The sequence below is a fragment of the Crocodylus siamensis genome, chromosome 4, assembly GCF_052110815.1.
Source record: "Crocodylus siamensis isolate JL-2025a chromosome 4, ASM5211081v1, whole genome shotgun sequence".
Lineage (NCBI taxonomy): Eukaryota > Metazoa > Chordata > Crocodylia > Crocodylidae > Crocodylus > Crocodylus siamensis.
Window position 1 is genome coordinate 7,492,066 of NC_143398.1, and position 20,794 is coordinate 7,512,859.

Below are 20,794 nucleotides of genomic sequence, written 5' to 3' on the forward strand. Positions count from 1 at the left end.
CAGACTACAGAAAATAGGGGCTGAGAATGACAGATCTCAAATGGAACGAGATGCCTTGAACTTGCTTTGAAAAGCCTTGTTGATATATTGAAACTGTTGGAGTCAACATTTTCTACTATTCAGAATACTAGCTACTGCATCCATTCAAGGGTCCCACGCCACACACAGATTTGGAAGAGTCTTTTGTTCATCTTAATTAAATTTTGTCAAATGCACTGCTCCACACAACTCAAGGTGCAAGTGCATCCTCTGACAGCCCAGAGTAAAAACTCTCACGTTTGATATCAATAGCTATTAACACCACCGTGTAGCACATACGGTGGTAAATATTAAAAAATGCAAAATGGCCACTCCCTAAAAGGATACATCCAGTACACAAGCAGCTGCAAATGCACACATTCTGGATAATTTGTAGACACTCTTAGTGCATTTGTGACTGGGCTATCACAGCCTCCAAATTGATAGCAAAACTACATAAGCATGACCCAATAAATCATCACTAAATCGTTCCAACACATCTAAAGATGCCACCGTGTCTTATAACATGACAATACTAGGACATCGTATTTATATTTCAGTTCATACACACACACTTTTAAAAGCAAATATTACCCCTTTTGGTTATTAAAAGGTATTTGCTACCAAATCCACTAACCAGTCACAGGCTGAAGTAAGGTAACAGGGTCCTGCAACTTAAAATAGTTAAGTCTAACCACACGTAAGGCCAAAACGGCTTTACCAAGGTGTTCAACCTTATTTTATTTACTTACTCTTCTGCTACTTTACCTATCTCAAACTCAAGTTTTGCAGATTGCATTGCCAAGAAAAATTGTAAAAGAATATGACAAATGAGACATTTTCTACTTTTACAGGAGTTACTGTCACCTTTCCCCACCCTCCTCTCAAAACATTCACTTCCCTTGGTGCAGGGACATCTTGGAGGGGGTTAGAAGCTGCTAATGGACTCCAAGAGAAGCTCCATCCAGACAGTCTCAGCCACATCATGCCGAGACAGGAGCAGGAACTCTACTTGCAGGACATAAGACACCCAAAATTGTCTTTGGAAGCTTAACTTTTGTAAATTAAAAAACTGCCTCATTCCTTCATTTTTTCTGAAATATCTCTTCTAGTTCTCCTACCAAAGAAGAGTTACTACCAAACAAGTATTTCTTCAACTACTCCGGAGGGACTAGATAGCTCCCAAAGTTAGTAAAGCTGGAGTCTTCAACCTCCGTATCATTAGATGAAGTTCAGCCAAGCTCAGTGGCCAAGTGTTGTGGTGTGATAATTGGTGTGTTGTGGGGTACAGCTACATGAAAGGAGGAAGCAACTCAAGTCTTCTTCCCAGTTGACTCATGCTCGCACCCCAAAATGAAAAAGAAAAAACCCACAGTACAACTGGCAAACCTCTTGGCAGGCTCACCAGAGTGACTCAGTACGTCATGGGGACTGAACTCCCCTTGCCCTTACGTACTTACTTTATAGTTGTGGTTAAGGCAAAAGAGGCAAGAGAAGGGGGTGGGGAAGGGCCAAGAAAGGCCAATGCAGTTTGGCACCCGTGCTGCTAGCTTTGGGAACAAGGCTAACCATTTTCTTTAAATCTCCAAGGCAAATCAGTGCTGAAACTTTTTACCAGCATATGAGGTTTTTATTGTTTTGTTTTTAAAAGCTTTGCACAGTAACCTATTATGTGACCATAAATAGCTCCTCCAGCAATATTACTTGGCTAAGACAATTGCATTTCTTCAATTCACTGTACTGTGCTTTCAGTCCATAGGATTTAAAATATCACGCTATTATTCCCTGGTAACAGGGCTTCCCTGTGTTCCAGTCTAACCAGCCTAGAGATCACGAAATGGAACAGCTATTTTGGATACTTTGCCTGAGTACAACGTAGCCACAAGTGCCAAGACCGGCACCAGTATAAGAGGAGATTATTTTCTACTCAGAATGCTGAAAAAATGCATTTACCTATCTTAATGAATCGACAGGGGAACATCTGTTCATCAATTTTATGCTTCAAGGTGAATGTTTCTTTGTTATAATCATTCTTTAAGCCACTGTGGGAAAAAATAAATAAGGTTACTAAATCTTACCTCGTATTTTAGAACTAGCTAGTAAACGAAATCTAGGTCATGCCTGACATGTGATGCTCGTCTCATTTTATTATGAATTGCAAGTATGCATGCTGGACCAACGCCTGGATTACTAGCCACCATTTTACCTCCCTTGGACGCAGCATTGTCTAACTGTCTGAGGACAGATCTGAGTTAGAAGAGCTATTCTGCTTCTCTGTGCTCAACTCGCTGCATGACTCAGACAGCTAACTTCTCCTAAAACAAACCAACCAACCAACCTCATCCTTCCCTTTTGTAAGACGGAGCTACAACTACCTCACAAGAATTAATTGGGTTTGCTGACCCTCAGATGAAGTGTTATGCAAGATGCCAACTGTTACCTTTCGGTTTCAGTTTTTAAAATATACTGAATCCAGTTTTATCAAAGTATAAAAAAGGCAACAGCATCCAAAAAATACATGTTTTTCATTAAAAATTGAATATCTGAACATAGTTGGATGAACTGGCAGATAGTAAAGTACCGTATTTACTTGCATACCACAGGCACCTTCCTCCCTACCCAAAAAAAAATAGCCCTCCAAAACTGGGCTGTATGTATTCAGCAGGGAAGATGATTTCTGCAACAAAATGGAGGCATGGGGATGCTGAAAACGGCTCCAGGGGGCTCTGCTCACTTCCAAGACGCATGCAAAGGGTGGGGTAGAGTCCCATGATCAACATAATTCATCCTCCTACTACAGTTGCACAGCTGCAGGTTTAACCCTTGTTGCAGCCACTGCCAAATTCGGCAGCAGCTGTGACAAAGGTTAAATCCGTAGCCATGCTACTGCAGTAGGAAGGTGAATGATGCTAACGATGGGACTCTATCCCGTCTGCATGCAGTCAGCATTTAGCCATGGAGAGCCGAGGCTGCGACAGGAAAGAGTCTGGAAAAATCTTTTTCTGTGTTCTACCTTCACAAAACAAGGTGTGTGCGGTATGTAAGAAAACACAGTATTTCATCACTTCTCTTGCATCAAATCCCCCCACTCTAGCACTGAAGTGGCACCAATTTAAAATTTGCTAAATTGGCATACCTAGAGTTACTTTGGTTTCCAGCCCCCAAGAGGCTACAAGTCTCTGCATGGTTTTGCACGATATCTACGCTAGATTTGTCACACTGGGATGGGTAACTGAGAAAGTGAGCCAACAGACATATACCAATTCAACAGATTAGCAATGCTCACCAGGGGCCTTCTTCCTTCTAGCCTCCAAATCAACACTGGCTACACTCTACACCCTAAACATTTTTCTGAGTCCTTTTCAAATGAAGCAAGAGATTGCTCATTTCTTGTCAAAAACGTATCTCAATGAGCATTCAGAAGCTCTAAATAAAAACCTAAAATTGCCAAATGGCTATATTCCATTGAACGTGCATCACTGGGCCACAGAAACAGATTACAACAAAAGAAAGAATTTAGTTTTGTATTCTGCCCTTTGATCTGTCCATCAAAGAGTAAAGCAGGTAACTAATTCAGACCTGTACAGTTGTAATGGTGCTTCTGTACCAAAGCAGACTAAAACATTTATTATTCATACTGCTACAGAGCTACGCTAAAGCCTTCCATGAGTGGAGACCAAATGTGGGTTGCATCTTAAAAACAGGCAGAAAAAAGAAATCTCAGACGATGAATTTTAAACCATGCTCCCAGCTCCTCCAAAGCTCCCAGGAGTTCACTCTTCACAGATCCTTTGGGGGTACAGCAAGTACAGAAGGTCTCCCGAAGCAAGTTTTGGGATGTATACTCTGCCCTTTATCTTATTACAGTCATTTTCATAGGGCCTGGAACCCCATGAGCAGCTACTTGCAGGCTTTATTGCACAGTTAGCTGTGAGTCCATTTGGGACCAAAGAAAAATAAGTGCATTTTGGTCTAGCTTTGGTCTAGCCTCTGATTTACACTGACATATTTGATGAAAGCATCTCTTACCTGGATAAGAGGTCTGTCATATTTTCTTCATTCATCCCACCGAAGACTTTAAACTTCTTTAAATTACAAACGTGAGTTTTCTCATATTTGCCAAATGTGATACTTTGGACTATGGCAGGTCTTTCAAGCTTCAGTATCAAATACTGTAGAAACAAGGTGGGGGGAGAAAAGTGAGAATGACTAAGTGTTAAAGCAAAGGCTTTAGAGAATATGGGGAGGGAGAACATTATAGCCTTAAAAAGGGTAAATCAGAGCTGGAGAGCAATTTAACTTGGCACCCGAAATTATATTGTTCCCACTTATATCCAAGGTAACTTGGAATGCATATTAGGACGTACCATGTCCTTAGACCAACACAGTTAAAACCAAAAAACCCAGCAGTATTAGGAAGTACTGCTTTTAAAGAAATCTACCCAAACAGAGAGTCAGGTCCAACCACCCTAATCTAGGTGAAGAGCCCTTGAACCACACAGGTTCCCTCCAAGAGAGTCTTTTCACATCCAGAAGACTGCTCTAGTTCGGCTTCAAGTCACACATTAGCAGTGCATTTGAATCCCATCTGCGACAGGCTGGGCCATACTTGCAGTTCCTCCTGAAGACTACCACTTTACCTCTGATTTGACAAAGGAAGTTATCTTCTACAACATGCAAAGTTTGGTTTACAACATGGGAACCAAATGCATATTATATACATCAAATAAGACTCAGTCATTTAATTATCTATGGGGAGTGAAAGGGGGCTTCCAGGCTACAGGGAGACTTGCAGAGCGTGAGCTACTCCTTTCAACTGCCTACTGGGTATAGACCTCCCTCTATGTACAGCGTGAAAGGGGTCAACATTTTGTTGTTTTCTAGCTGCTTCCTAAAGTAGATTCAAAACAGCCTTTTTGGCAATTTGCAAAGGAGGTACAGCACAAGTAGCTGCAATGTTAGTTCTTGCTAGAACTGCCCTGTAGACATGCCTTAATCTTGATTTAGAATGACCCCATCCAGAGACGGTTCATCCTTCACCACTATCCAGCCTTGTCTTTTTGCTGCAACTCCCTAATACCTGTACCAAGCCAATGTCACATCACAGCAGGTTAATCAACTGGTTGGTTTGTTTGGTAACAACTGTAATCTTTTCAGGACAGGGACTGGTTCTTACTGTGCATTTTCTAGCATTTAACATAACAGGATTCTGGTAGGACCTTTAGATGTTACTGCAATACACAATTCCAATTTAGAAAGAAAAAAAAGTCAAGTAAGGGTTTTTGCCAACAAAAATGCTGCATAAATGCCTCTAAGAGAAATGCATGCCGAGGAGACAAACAAAAAGCTTGTAGTTTGCATTTTTCAGCTATTTTAACAATTAAGCAATACAACAATACGCCAAGTCAAGCCATAAGATGTTAATTAGTAATTAAGGATAAAAGAATGCACCAAGCCATTGCACCTGGGTTATATGCAAAACCTGGGCATGATGCAAGCTGAAGACATGGCATTTCCCCCCCAAGAGACTATGGGCTCTCTGCAAAGCCTTCTCAGTGCCAGGTTCCAATAAAAGCCCTTTCTAGTAAAAGCAAATTTGGTATATTTGCATGTCAAAGATCCCTAAGCACCTTCAACTACAGATACAGCACTACTGAAGCAAACTAACTGCTTCAGGCATGGAAAGGATGGAGGGCAAGCTGAAGGAGGTGGCACAGGGCAAGCTAAAAGTAGAAAGCTGTGTGCAAGAGCACCAAGTCCCATGTGATTTTACAGTGCCTAAGCAACAGAGAAAACTTAAATTTGATTCTGCAAAGATCCAATGCCAAAAGTTACTTATTGTACAGTTTTACCTCGGAAAGGTGAAGGGATGAATCAACTTCACTAGGATTTGAAACTGTCTTGAGGAAGTTTAAAGGGTTTCAAGCCTGATGCTAAGGTTAAGATAAAACCTTTCACACATATTCAAAAGTTCAGCTCCCAAGCTTGCAGTGAAGAATCTAGATTTGGCATTAAAATAAAAAACAAAGCCATGGGAAGGAGACAGATTTTAGCTGAATCCTCTGGATTCAGCATATGTGCACAGTAGAAGACAGACCAACTTAATTAGAAAGGCTTGCACATCAAGAGGTGCAGACTACACAAGCTACAAGATAGCTTAGATAGCCATCCTCTGCACAACTTCAAAACCAGCCCTGCCGCTTCTACGCATTCATTCACCATCTGAGAGCAGAGGCCATCCAACCTCAAAGGGGGAACACTGTAAAATGGAAGAGCACAAGACAGACGCCTGGACTCAGTGGCTAACCCCGAAAAAGCTAGACACACACCTGCTACAAAGCCGGTGTTTCGATTCTGCCCCCCCTTTGCACAGAGGCTGCGGATTCCCAATGTCACTGAAAGCAGAAAACTGAATTGGCCATTTTTTGGACTGCAGTGGCTGCTGGCTAAGAAGATTTACAGATACTTTTGCTGTGGCGATTCCCCAAGGAGTTTGCAAAAGAGCTAAAGAGCTGCCATACTCCTCAAGCCCTAAAGGATCCAAGTAAAACAAACCCATGCAGTGAAGTCATGCTGTAGGCACCAAGCAAGCAGACTTCATAAGAAAACAGGACATACTGGCACGTGCTGAAGTGGGGCTGCCCAATTTCTGAGTGGCTGGGGGTCACATGCTCCCCAACCACGTACCACGTGGGCATACACTGCTCCAAGACACATCATGCAAATTGCCACCTCTCTGCCCCACCCCCCCAGTTAGGGATGTAAATAGTTAAATGGTTAAACAATAATTATATTTCCACCACTTAACATCAGTGACCTCTAGCAAGAACAGCCCCAGCCCCTCTTGCCCTCACTGTGCTCCTGACACTGCATGGGCCTCAGGCCCCTGGCAAGCAGTGGGCATGCCTGAGCCACTAGGATGCACCGCCAGGCTGCAGAGTCACAGCTTCCCCTCACCCCCACCACATGCCCGGGTCCTGCTGCCATTGAAGGGAGATGCTGGGCCGCCCACAGGAGTCAGGTGGGGCCTTTCTGCCGCAGCAATGAGATGCCTGGTCCTATGGTGGGCCACGACCGCACAAGCATGGCAGGAGAAACATGGAGCCCATCGCCGTGCCCAGGCAGAACCACCCTATGGCCAGGAGTTTCACTCCTGTGGCAGGAAGACCCTGCCGCATCCCTGTGGGGGGCCTGGCAGCTCCCTCCCTATGGCAGCAGGATCCGGTCCCAAAAGGTCCCTCAAAGTTGAGGATGACATCTATCAGCCTTCTCTTCTCAGGGCTTCCCCATGGAAGCCTGCACGTGGCATGCTTACCGTGGGGACCCCGGTACGCAGTCAGGTCCACACGGTCTTGGCGGCTGGTGGCCAGTTCAGTGGCATGGCAAACCCCAGGAGGTCCCCAGCCCCTGCCTGGGGGGGACACGGAGAAGCCACGGCTCCACAGTATGACTACTGGCTTGACCACGCTTGTTGCCAGCAGCCTGGGGCCTGCACACTGCCAGGCACATGGTGAAGATATAAGAGGCTGGGGCCATTCCTGCCAGAGGTCATTAAACTAGGTATGAGCTATTGGTTAACCAATTAAACGATACAATTGGAGGAGGTTAAACGGATTTTTTTTAAATGGCATTTACCTCCCTATCCCTGCTGCGCTGCATTGCCACCCGCCACATCATGCACCCCCACCCTTGCACCAGACCCCGACATACCCTGCACCCCACTGCACGGATATGCTGCATCGCATAGGCCCCCTCCATGCGCAGATGCAGTGTGAAGTGCAGCCACTCCAGCCCCTGCGCCCATGGGCTCCCCCACTGCCCAGAGTGGTGGCAGGCTGTAGAAGTTTTGAGGAGGGAGGGAGAAGCTAGAGGACTCTGGCGGCAGCAGCAGCAGCAAGAAAGCAAAGAGGGGAGTAGCACCCAGACCAGGAGCCCAGGGCCTTTACCCCTTCAGGGGCTGTCAGTTGGATAATCCTGCACTCAAACATAAAACCATATGTTCTGAAAAACCCTTTTACTGAAGGCTATATAATAATACCAAAGAAGGGGGGAGTCTGCATAAAAAACAACTATAGACGGAATGCCCAATAGATTTATTAAATAGAAGTTATTCAAAACCAGTCCAAATCTTGTTTACAAATGTTTGTGTATATATTAAATGCTTGTTCCCTAAAAAAAAAAAAACAGATGGTATTTGGAAACCAACTGGCAGCTATTATGCAAAACCCTGAACGTGGGTGTTAGTGTCATAGTCTGAGTTCAGAAAAAATTATTAGTCCTGAAAGGACAGCAGCTCTGGACCATTCTTCACACTAGTAAACTGAAATTCAGAAAAGGAGAAAAAAAAAAAAAGAGAGAAAGAGAGAGAGAGAGAGAGAGAGAGAGCGCGCTTAATAGAGTCATACATATTACTGCAGTACCTTCAGAGCTTATTACATTGATTTTTTTATAGGCTGATCAGGCTATAAGTGTGATGTTGGGAGCTGCACTCAGACCTCTTTTGAAGGTCTGGCCCATAACCATGTGCTAAATGTTTTGGGGTTTGTTTTTTGTTAGGTTGTTGGGTTTTTTTGTGGATGGTGGTAAAATTTACTGTCAGCTGTCTTTTACTAGTTAGGTTTTACAGTTTAGATCAACCCTTTTCCGTTTTTAACTCTGCACTTCATCTTGGAGACAAAAAGCGGGGATAAGGCAGAAGACCAAAACTGGTTTTGAATGCTCAGGGACACAAACATCTTTTGAAACTGAGAGTTCATGTACTTAACAAATATAAAAGCTACCAATAATGACATGATTGAACACTTTTACCCTAATACCCCAAACCGGTACCTCCAAAACTAACAAACTGTCACACTGTGCTAATTTTCTTGCCTTTACTGAGTGCTGTTCAAACAGCAGCCCTGTGTTAACCCAGAGGTGACTGCATTTTGTTGGGTGGGGTACAAAATAATGCACATAAAGTGGCTTTTATTTCTACATCTGGGAGGTCAGGGGCTACAGCTATAGGTGTAGAAACCCACCTGATTATTTTTGTAATAAAAGACTGAATCAAAACCCCCACAACAAAACACCCCCTGCTTTATTTTAAACCTTAATACCCAGAATCATGTACAGGAACTAGCATCACTGTGCAGACATTCTGGCAAGTCAGACTGATAACCACAGCCATTAAAATTCTTTATAATAAAGGTCGGGTCTCCAATGCTATCAATTTGATTTCTTACATTTCCTCTGTAAACTTAGAGCTAGTATAAAAATAGGGGAGGCTAAGCCATCTTCTGCCTGAACAGCCTACTACATAACAGGTTTATTATTGCACATACGATTTCTGGGTCATTCTATTTCCAGAGTGAATCAAGAAAGGTATCTAGCTTCGCAAACAGGACAAACAGCTGTCATGCATATTTCCTTTCACTGGCACTCATTCATGTTCAACTCGTGGCTCTCAACGCCACACGAGTCATTTAACTCTACCATAACCACATAGCTGGAAACCCGTTTACTACATATAATCCACAGGACAGTATTTCAGATGTTTTACCTGTACGCTGAGTTTTTAGACTTCCACTTTCAATTTCTTTTGCTTTCAACTTCTTGAAAAGAACCCTCCATCTACTCTGTAAATCTATAATTTTTTTCCTGTTCTACTCAGGCCCAGCATATAGCAGCCACAGTAGGTTTGTTTGGTTGGTTTTTGTTTTGTTTTTTTTGGCGGGGGGGGGTTGTTTTGTTTTGGGGGGTTTAGTATAGAAGGATTCTTATGGATAATTTCTTCTTTCTAGGAAAAAAGGAAGGAAATGAATGTTTAACACCAGGTAAAGCCATTACTAAATCCGCATTTATGAGTAAATACAAGTCCAGCAACCCATCGCAGCATTAGTCATGCACTCGCTCAAAAGTTCGGAAATGATACAGCAGAGTTTAATGTTGCAGGGGGAACGCTTTAATATTGTTGTGCGTATGCATTATGGTGGTCTCCTTATAGGAGATCACATCGGATCAGCCTTACTCAGGGCTCAGAATTGAGGGTTCCTGATTAATGAGCATGTCTTCTGTTTTACTTGGATGGCCCGGTGCCTTTTTCTAACTGCACATTATTACATTCTGCCAGGCAGATTAACACTGGTTTCCTCATGGCCTTTTCACACAGCTAATGGAGAAAGGCACACGCATGGGAGAGAAGCAAGTGTGTGATAATACAAGACTTGACAATTATACACATACACAAGGAAGCCAATTATGGCACAGTCCTCATTCTCACATTTCCTAATTTCTGAGCTCATTCCTTTACAACCTTACTAATGGCAGAAGATAGAGCAGGGAATGATTCAGCAGCATGAGCTCTCAAAGCCAACAACTTATTTTGTCAAATGCTACCATCTGACAAAATAAGTTAATCGCCTATAAAAAGTTAGCTTAACATCTCAGATCCAGCTCATCTCTAAGGTGCTACCCTACTCTGCCTTCTGCCCTATTTCAAAGAAAGATAGCTTAACACATCTGTAACCTTACTAAAGTTATTTAAGACCACGTTAAATGTGTAATATATAAATGTAAAAGTTTGAATCCTTTGGAGGTGAACAGAAGTTTTCCAGTAGACCAAAGACTTATTCCCCAAAAGAAGTATAGATGCTGATGGATGGAGAACAGGATATGTCCATATTGTATTAGCCTTTACAATTACAGGCTCACAAAGTTTCTCAGTTCCCAGAGCTCAGAGAAATCATTATTTCCTCAGACTTAATCTTTATGTGTTGAACATGCATGAGCAATGCCCATAAGAAATTAAGACAGTTACATTAGGTATATAAACACAATTAGCTTCGGAAAGCCACAGATACTACGTGTTAAGCAAGAGTCAAAATTTTACATGATTTGATCTTATAAATACCAACACAAGGTTTTGAGCTACATAAGGTTTACTTTGTTAGTTTCTGTGGGCAAACACAATCTGTCTTGCTTTCACAAAATAGCAGGTTATTATTCCTCTTCTAAAAATTGAATTTGTGATTCAGATGCACCATTTGAAGCCGATAGGACATATACTATACATCTTGTGAATCACACGGAATTGAGCATACCGGCAAACCGATTGCTAATGCCTCCTCCCTCACCCCCAGAGGACAATTTCCTACACTAGGCATCAAAAGAAAAAACGCACAGAAAATCCTTGTTTCCAAAAGGGGAAAGAAAAACAATTAGCTTTCAATTAAGCCTCAGAAGAAATACTTCCACATATAAAAGGTTAGTGGAAGTTAATAAAGGTTCCATTTTTTAAAAAAGTTAGTTATCAGTCAAAACTAATCTTCGTTATAATAATATTCCAACTAGTTAAGAGGACACACCAAGTAAAAACATGCCAACATCCACTTCAAGTCATCTTGAGAGGCAAGAATTGTCCACTTAAGCAGAAGTATTAAAAACGGAAGAAAAAAAAAATGAATAATAAAAAACCCTCTGTGTTACAAGCTGAAAATCACTTCAGTCTTTCATGCCCTCCCTCTTTGCCTTCTAGAATTGCAGAAAGACAACTTTGCATGAAGGATATCCGGATCTCATAGAGAGAAAGCCAAAGAGACAAGAGACAGATTTTGACTTCATGGCTAAATTTAAAAAGGAGTTACCTAGCGGCTACCTGGGGACAGGAGGTGTCTTTTCTGTACAGCTTACTAAATTATATTAAAACAAACATGTACGATCATTCTCTGTACACCCACTGTTTCTCTAGCAACTCCTCCTCTCGACTTGGGCAGAAGAACTGCCACTGTGAGAACTAGCAGGCAAAGAGGGGGAAAATGCCATTGTGGTCTTAAACTTTATGCTAACACTCATCTGAATTCAAGTTGGATGCAAAAAAATAATTAATATTTATATTTATATATTTTGAGGTCCACCATGTACACACACAGTGGACTTCAAACTACCCACCTACCTATTCGTGACTGTAAAGTCCCTCAAGTATAAAACGAGGCCAGTGTAATAGTAAGAAGTTGTATTTATTTATAAAATAGATATCTAAAACATTTTACTATTAACCTATTTTATAAATAAATAAAACTTCTTACTATTACACAGCCCTAGTCTTATACTCAAGGGACTTTATAGTCGTCCAACACACACACACAGTCAACACTCCTACAGTCTGGGAGGGACCACTCTAAGTAGCACAACCGCAGAAAGGGATCGCGGAAAGGGATCTCGGAGTCGTCGTCAACTCCAAAATGAACATGACTAATCCAGTGTGATGAGGTAATAAGTAAAGCTAACCGCACCCTTTCTTGCATAAGTAGGTGCACCACAAACAGGTTTAGGGAGGTGATACTTCCCCTCTGCGCGGCATTGGTCAGGCTGTAGCTGGAATACTGTGCCCAGTTTTGGGCGCTGCACTTCGGGAGGGATGTGGATGGCCTGGAGAGACTTCAGACGAGGGCCACTTGTCTGGTTAAAAGGCCTACAGAAAACCCCTATGTGGACCAATTGAGGAGGCTGAAGAGGTTCAGGTCTCCCAAGAGGAGGTGGAGAGGTGATCTCGTGGCTGCCTACAAATTTATTGGGGCGGGGGGGCAGCAAGAAATAGGGGACATGATGTTTACCAGGGCATCTATCAGGGTTACTAGAAATAATGGCCACAAAATGGGAAGAGAACAAAATTCAGATTGGACATTAGAAACAAATTCTTTACAGGGTTGCCAAAATATGGAATAAGCTTCTAAGGGAGGTGGTGTGGTCTCCTTCCTTGGAGGTGTTTAAAAAGAGATTGGACAGATACCTGGCTAGGGTCATCTGACCCCAACACTCATTCCTGCCCAGGGCAGGGGGTCGTACTCGATGATCTAATAGGTCCCTTCCGAACCCAACATCTATGAAACTATAGTCGTGACCATAAAATCTCTCAAATAAGACTAGGAGTGATTTTCAACCAGCGTGCCATGCTACTCAAGTGCCATGCAATATTAGCACTATCGACTGAGCAAACACGACACACAATTCACGTGATAAACCCAAAAGATTTTGAATTGGAATCTAAAGTGTCAAAAACATTCTGACTTAGTGTGGTCTTTCTGAGTGCTTTCTGGTAGACAACAATATGCTGCCAGAAGGACAGAAAGAACAGGAGGAAAAAGAAAAACAGACTATAAATTTTTAATTCCCTTAATTATATGACCTGAAAAAGAGCAGTGCCCAAAAATGTATCCAACATCTTAATCTAAAAGAAGACATTCCCTGCACCATCATGGATACGCCACCACTAATACCAGGTATAAGGGAAAGGACTCCTGAGAAAAGCAGAAATTGAAGAACTACAGGAAGTAGCGTTTTGGGAAGCCACCAGGACTTATTGCAGCTGACAAATTTGAGCAAGTAACCCATTTGTTAATATTAGTAGTTCATACCTAAAGGACCAGAGCTTAAACTTCCTGTCTCCGGAAACTACGAAAGCACCGAATACTTAGCCAAAGTTAAAAATCTTACCTGGGGAGGGTAGTTGCTTTCTGAAGACCACCTTGAGGACTGATCATTAGGCTTGTCCACTAGAATATTTCTAAAAAGCAAACAACATGGAAAAATTTTAAACAACTGCTGAATAACGAAATTCTACATTTTGGCCAATTCCCAACATATGAACAATGGACACTCAGCATATATCCCCTCTACTGTGCCCTCATAACAGACCCAGAAATCAAATGATCAATTTCATTGACAGAAAGATTTAGTTACAAAAGAGCCACAAACTGCAATTTCTCCAAAACCTTCCTGCCCTAACTTCAGAAACAGTGGTTCCTGCCCACCTCCCTGCCTGGCGCACCATGCCGCCCTGCCTCCCTACTGGACTGCAGCCTGCACTCTTAACTGGGGGGAATGGGCAAAAGTTTGCCAAGGGCACCTTTTTCCCCCTGAGGCCAGTCCTGGGTCAGAAGTCCTCGTCGCAGATACCCATGACAATCTTCCAAAGACAGAAACTAAAGCTTCTGAAAGTAAAAGCCTTGATAGCATAAGCAAAGAAAAGGAGGACAAAAGAAGAAAACAAAAGACTCTAAAGAATGTATTGGCTGTGGCAGATGTGAACAAAAGCTGTAAGATAGAGCAGTAACTTTGGGTGCATCTACATGTGCATTAAAATTTAGTACCTCCAATGGCAGGTCCTAAAATTAAGGCGCATTAGGCTGTGCTAATGTGCAGTAGCACATCTGCATGCTTTTTTAGTGACACTTAATGTGCATTAGACTATTGTACTGCACCTTAGCATAATGTCGCAGTATTTACATGATGCTTTAATGCACAGTAAAATAGTCTAATGCGCACTAGAGCACACATGTAGAGTAGACACACTCTTTAAGGTTAACCAGAAGGGATGGATTTGAGAGTTAAAGAACAAATAGCTGAAAGGTCACTATCTTACTGTTGTAAAGAAAACAGCATGAACTTTGGTTTAACTGGACTGGGCCTAACTCTATAGTGACAGAGTTCTGATTTAAAAATGAGAGCAAAGACAGTGTAGTTAATGTGGGGTCCCAGGTAGGAGGGAAGCTGAAGAAGTAAGAGAAAGAACAAAGAACGCTCATTAGCTGACACATAACTATTCATTAATCCATATTACACAGTGGACCTCAGCCTTCTGGTCAGATTCGGTCAACGGAGCTACATCATCCAGTCTGCAAGCTCCCCGCATCTGGAAATGTGGCCGCAGAGAAACAGGAGCAGCATTATTTTCCACTTCCCTGCTGCTAAATGTCTAGGCACGTGGGGAGCCTTGCAGGCTGGATGTGGCCCTGTGTGCTAGATCATGCCAGCCCATGGTGAGGAATCGATATACGGCATTAGACCAATATGATAGGCGAGGCCATTGGGCAAATAGATCCCATACCAGAGGCTGAGCTGGCAAACCAGCACTATACCCAGGATCCTGCCCATGGACCATGCTGTACCACCTACCCAGCCTACAGGGCCAGAAATCTGATACACAAGAATGATATCTTAAAAGAGCAGAAGTCCCATTATTGAAGGTGGTTTCTCTTTCTATCCATGCAAGTAAGCGTTCATGAGAGAAAGTACAATTTTATATAGCTCGAAGCAGTATACAAATCAGTCCTCAAGCAACAACTGTCTTGATGCTTTGTTTTCTGATTAAAAAGAAATTAATACAAGATATAGCTAAGAAAGTTTCACAACCAAAAACATCAAGACAGATCAAGGAACAAACCATATTTACTCAAACATAAGATGAGGTCCGTCTGCCCCCGCACCCCACCACCACCATCTGGAGAAAAAGCCCCTCAGCTCATATTCACATATAAGGAAACTTCATTAAATACATTGTCTATCACAAAACTGCAGCCAAATGCAGCATGTGCTCTGTAATGGAAATCAACTATGACATCAATTAAATGCAGCCAAAGCTGGCATGACTATAAAACACATGGTTCATACCGATGGGAGCCAACCACAAAGACAAACTAGCTCAACCCATCTGAATAAAATGTATAGAAGTGCCTATTGTGCTTAGTCCCCCTCAGCACCGATTCTTTTTCAAGTCATAGTGAGCCACTACATTGAATACATTTCAACTTCCTCTTCACTCCCACAGCTGAACTGCACCTTTCTTTTCCATTTCCAATAATTCCTGTTACTTCACCAGCCTTAAATGTCCAGAAAACATCACCAACCAAGTGACCTAAACAGGTCACCCAGAATCCCTCTGCCACCCCTGGTATCGGTGGGGTCACACCAGTCAGGCTCTTTATAAAGTAACACAGGACCTCATCTGCACATAAATTCCTAGGGGGATCCCAGGACTCATGACAAGAACACCCTGCCCTAGTCAGGGGTTGGGACTAGTTAGCACATAGACTTTTTTGGGAAGGGGTGGGGGGTAAGTCTGGAGTGTGCACACATACTAAGCAGTGCTCAGCGGTGGGGTCACAATTGCTGAAAATGCTCTTGACTCTGCTGGGGCCCAGCCCCATGAACCATACGGCAAGTTAGGGGCTGGCAACATTTTTAGGCAGAGTGCCAACAACAGCTACAACTTCAACTTGCCACGCTCTGGTACCCAGGCCAGGGGTTGCCTATCCATGTGGTAAGCCATGAGCGTGTTGGCTTTGGACTAATATCATGCATAGTGGGTGCACCTACATGAGACCATGCTCACTAGATTAAATTCTACTGCGCATTTGCATAGCTGGCAAAAACCGTGCTAAATTTTAGTATTAATACACAGTAAAATTAATCTAATGGGCATTAAGCATCACACAAAAAGCATTCATCTGAGCTAATGTGCAGCAGCACCAATTATGGTGCGTTAAGTTAGTACCTGTTATTACTAATACTAAACATAACGCGCCGTAATTATGGCACATTAATTAACATGTAGACTGACAATAAGGGGGATATAACTGAATTCAGCAGCCTCTCTCTCCGGCTAAAACAAAAAGCTGTCATGCATAATATTTGACAACATATTCCTCCCCACCACCACCATTAAAGAACAAGAAGGAGGGACAGTTTTAGCTTAAAACTGCTAGGTTATAACAACTGCAGACTCAGTGTATGCTCCCAAACAAAAGTAAAACCACTATGTTCCTCTAAACTATTTCTCTTGTTTGGAGGAGAAATACTTGAATGGTACAGCAGTTCCTTAGTGAAACAGATCTGATAAAAAAAAAAAAAGAAGACCAAAACACTGAAGATACAGAATAAAACTTTCTGTATCAATTCAATCTTTCAGCTTCCTGGGAGAAAAAAATTGAATGTTATTCATGCCCTCATTTGCATATGAGATTATATTTAACAATGTCTAAATCCTTGATGAAATGGGAAAGACCTGTTGAAGTTGGCACCATTAAATGGTCAGGTGCCCCACCTCAAATAGTACTGAACGAGTCCAAAAAAAAAACCAAACAAAAAAAAATTGCTGTTTTGGAAGAGTATTTTGTTTGTTTCTCTAGGACAAAGATCAGGTTACAGCAATTAAAAGATGACACTGTTCAGTACATTCAAACGAATGAATAAGACAATATAAAAGGGAGGCCAGCTACAGGAGGCAAGTAAAGCAAATGTCTCTTAGTTGAAATCTAGTTCACAAAAGCTAAAAAACAAAGAACAGGAGAAAGCAGCTAAAAATATTCACTAAGAAGTGCACAAGTTCAAAAACCTGACTTGTAACTCATATTAGGGGCAAACTGATGACAGATGCCACTGAAATCCCATAGGTATACTAAGCAAATGTGTTATGGAAAAGTAAATGAAAGCAGTAAGTTAGAGACCAGGGGTTGGCAACCCCCAGCACACGCGCTGAGCATGGCGCGCAAGGCCATTTTCCTCGGCACGCGCTGGAGCCTGGGCTGGGACTGTCCGCAGACTCCCAGCTGAAGCTGGTTCTAGCTCTGGGTAGCTGCTGCCAGCCACGAGCCCAGGCTGCTCCCAGCAGGTGGCTGGGAGGCTGCAAGCAACCCGGGCACCATGGCTGGCAGCAACTACACCAGAACCCAGGCCGGCTGCAGCCAGGAGGCTGCAAACAGCTGCTGCCTCCCCGCCCCAGCCCTCACAGGCACAGTGCCAGCACCTGCCACCTTCCCACAATTTAAGCACTGGAAAATTTTAGTAGTGCAATAATTCTTTTTTTTTTTTTTTTTTTTTTTAATAAGCCAGCACATTAATGGTAGTTGATTTATCCATATTAGCTATGACAAAGAAGCCTTTCCTTAGAGAAGTAAGTAACCTGCTACTGATAAATGGCAGTTTATACCCTGGAGAAACTTACTGAATTATCTAAATTCTTTTTTTTGTCATTGTTGTTTTTTTTTTAAACATCACTTAGTAACCTTCCCTACTCATCAGAGCTGATTGAGGACTTCTCCCACAAGGGGGTAAAATAAGAATCCATCTCAAGTCCATTCTTATTTTTCTCCATATGAAATCATAAATTTCACTGTCCAACTGACTTAAGGACTTCACAGTACTTTCCCCACCACTTCAGCAACGATTCAAGAATTGGTTTTCTTCCGCTTACAATAAGGAAAGGAATTCAAAAAGCTTCTGTCACAAATAAATAGCAGCAGTAATAAAACATGCAAGCATATATAATATATAAAATGAACATCTCCATCCTGAGCAGCATTAGTAAGATCACATTTGACAGCAATGACTAAAATAAATACGGGTAAAAGAATCAAATATTACTCAGAAGTTCACACGTGTAAAAACCAGGAAGAGGTAAAAACCATATGAAAGACGGTATCAATGGAATAGTTGAAGCAAACTGATTTCAAGGCAGGTAATGCTAACGATTATTCCAGCAACAAGGGTGTTGGGGTTTGTGTCCATCTTCCTTCACAGAATCACAGAAAATGAGGGTTGGAAGGGACCTCAGGAGGTCACATCTAGTCCAACCCCCTGCTCAAGGCAAGGACCAGCCCCAGCCACATCATCCCAACCAAGGCTTTGTCTAGCTGGGCCTTACAAAATTCCAGGGATGGAAAGTCTACCACTTCTCTGGGTGACCTGTTCCAACGCTTTACTACCCTCCTCGTGAGAAAGTTCTTCCTGGGTGTGTCTACACGTGCAATTCATATGAAGCAAACTCCAGCACTTATTGTACCGGAGTCTACTGCTGCCAGGCGCTGCGTTTACACATGCACTCAGAACTGCAGTACATTGGGCCAGTTGGAGCAGCTATGGCAGAAGGTCCAGGGGATCAACCTGGGGCTGCTCCAACCCAGCTCAACATGCTGAGGAGGTGCTGGTTGGGACACAAGGGTGCTCCAGTGAAGGAGATACAAGATGCAGCAGACAGCCCCTGCACTGAAGCACCCGTGTGCTCCAGCCAGCCACGGCAGCATCTGCACGTGCAGTGCTGTGAAGTAAAAGGCTCTGAAGCAGGACAGTACCGTATTTACAAGTACTGTCCTGCTGTGCATTTTTTTAGTTTACTCCTTCCTAACAGTCCTGCACTTGTAGCCACACAATGTTTATTGCAGAGCTAATTAGTCTACTCTGCAGTATGCATCTCATGTAGACGCTTCCCCCAATATTGAACCTAAACCTGGAGGTCAAGCTCATACTTTACTTTCTTAAGAATCAAATGGCAACCAACTAACTTTGGAACTGTGGCACAAATAGGTCATATATAGGGGTGTATCCAACTCAAGGTGGCAGCCAGCTAATTCCGCAGGCAGATCGTGGGGTTGGCCACCATTTTCATGGGCTTAACTTGGTGCTTCCCATGCTCCTGACTGGTTGAGGGGTCCTAGTAGCCCCACCCTCTCTGCTGATTGGTGGAAAAGTTTGTCCATCATACAGCCCCACCCCTCAACGTCAAGTGGCTGAGGGTTACCATCATACGGCCCCACCCCACGCTACGCCACTGATTGATGGAGAGGGATAAGGCTGCATGACAAGCAGCCCTCTCAGCCAATCAGTGGTGAGCAGCAGGGCAGGTAGGGAGCCATCTGGCTGCTCCTCTTAGTGCCTGCAGCCCCCTTTGTCACAGGCTGCGGGGCTGAGAGGACTGCTGGCTTCCACTGGAGAACCACAATTTTATTTTTAGTGAGTTTTTTTAGTTGTTTGGTTCCCCCCCCCAGATTTTGCACAGAACACCCGATTTCACAATTTCCACATAATCCACAAAATGGAGATTTGAGAAGGACCCTAGTCATATATGATGGGCTTGATCCTGAGTGTGAGGAAGCCCAGAGCTACGTTACTGGATACAAGCAACTGGTTAAGCTGGGGAACAGTGGTCTTGATCATCACACGGTCTGATGGCTAGGCAACTGGCTACAGGGTCAGACCCACAGAGCACTAGTTGACGGAAGCAAATCAACGTGGCACAGGGTGACCAGTGGAGTCCCTCAGGGCTCGGTACTTGGGCTGGTATTCTTTAACATCTTCACCAATGATCTAGATTCGGGAGTCAGATGTGAACTGGCCAAATTTGCAGACAATGCCAAATTATGGGGGAGGACGGTCACACTGCAGGACAGGCTAAGGATACAGGCCAACTTGGACATGCTCTCAAGGCAGGCCAACCAAAACCTGATGGTCTTCAATGTAGATAAGTGCAAGGTGCTACACCTCGGTAGGAAGAACCCCCAACATACTTACAGATTTGGCAGTGCTACGCTCGCTAGCACCACGACCGAAAGGGACCGGGGGGGGAGGGGAGGGTGTCTTGATTGATCACAAGATGAATATGAGCCACCAATACCATGCTGTGGCTGGCAAAGCTAACCAAACTCTGGCGTGCATCAACCAATGCATCTCGAGCAAAACCAGGGAAGTTATCCTCCCCCTTTACTCAGCCCTGGTGAGACCACAGCTGGAGTACTGCATCCAGTATTGGGTCCCCCACTTCAGGAAAGATGTGGAGAAGCTTAAGAGAGTCCAGAGCAGAGCCACTTGTATGAACCAAGGCCTGGAGGGCAAGCCATACAAAGAGAGGCTGAGGGACTTGGGACTCTTCAGTCTGGAGAAGGCTCGGGGGGGACTTGGTGGCAGCCTGCAACTTCATAAGAGGGATACACCAGAACCTGGGAGAACACCTGTTCAACACAGCTCCCCAAGGGATAACAAGGTCTAACGGTCATAAACTCCAGGAAGGCCGATTTAGACTAGAAAGAAAAAAAAAAAAAAAGAAAAACAGTTCTTTACAGTGCGTGTGTCCAGGCTCTGGAACAAACTCCCCCCAGAGGTGGTGCTAGCACCTACTCTGGACTCTTTCAAAAAAACAGGTGGATATATTTCTTGCTGGGGTCACTTGATGACAGCTAACTTCCCA

General features: G+C 43.4%; 1 protein-coding gene across 1 annotated transcript in view; it reads right to left on the reverse strand.

Moving 5' to 3' along the window:
• The window catches only part of MKLN1 (muskelin 1), a 124,350-nt gene extending 110,789 nt beyond the window's left edge, over positions 1 to 13,561 (reverse strand). Inside the window, exons 1-3 of the mRNA XM_090041556.1 lie at positions 13,492 to 13,561; positions 4,048 to 4,190; positions 1,972 to 2,060 (exon numbers count right to left, since the gene is read on the reverse strand). Coding sequence (XP_089897682.1) covers positions 1,972 to 2,060; positions 4,048 to 4,082 — 124 coding nt within the window. The 5' untranslated portion in view covers positions 4,083 to 4,190; positions 13,492 to 13,561. The remainder of the gene's footprint in view (positions 1 to 1,971; positions 2,061 to 4,047; positions 4,191 to 13,491) is intronic.
• Between the last annotated feature and the right edge of the window lie 7,233 nt (positions 13,562 to 20,794).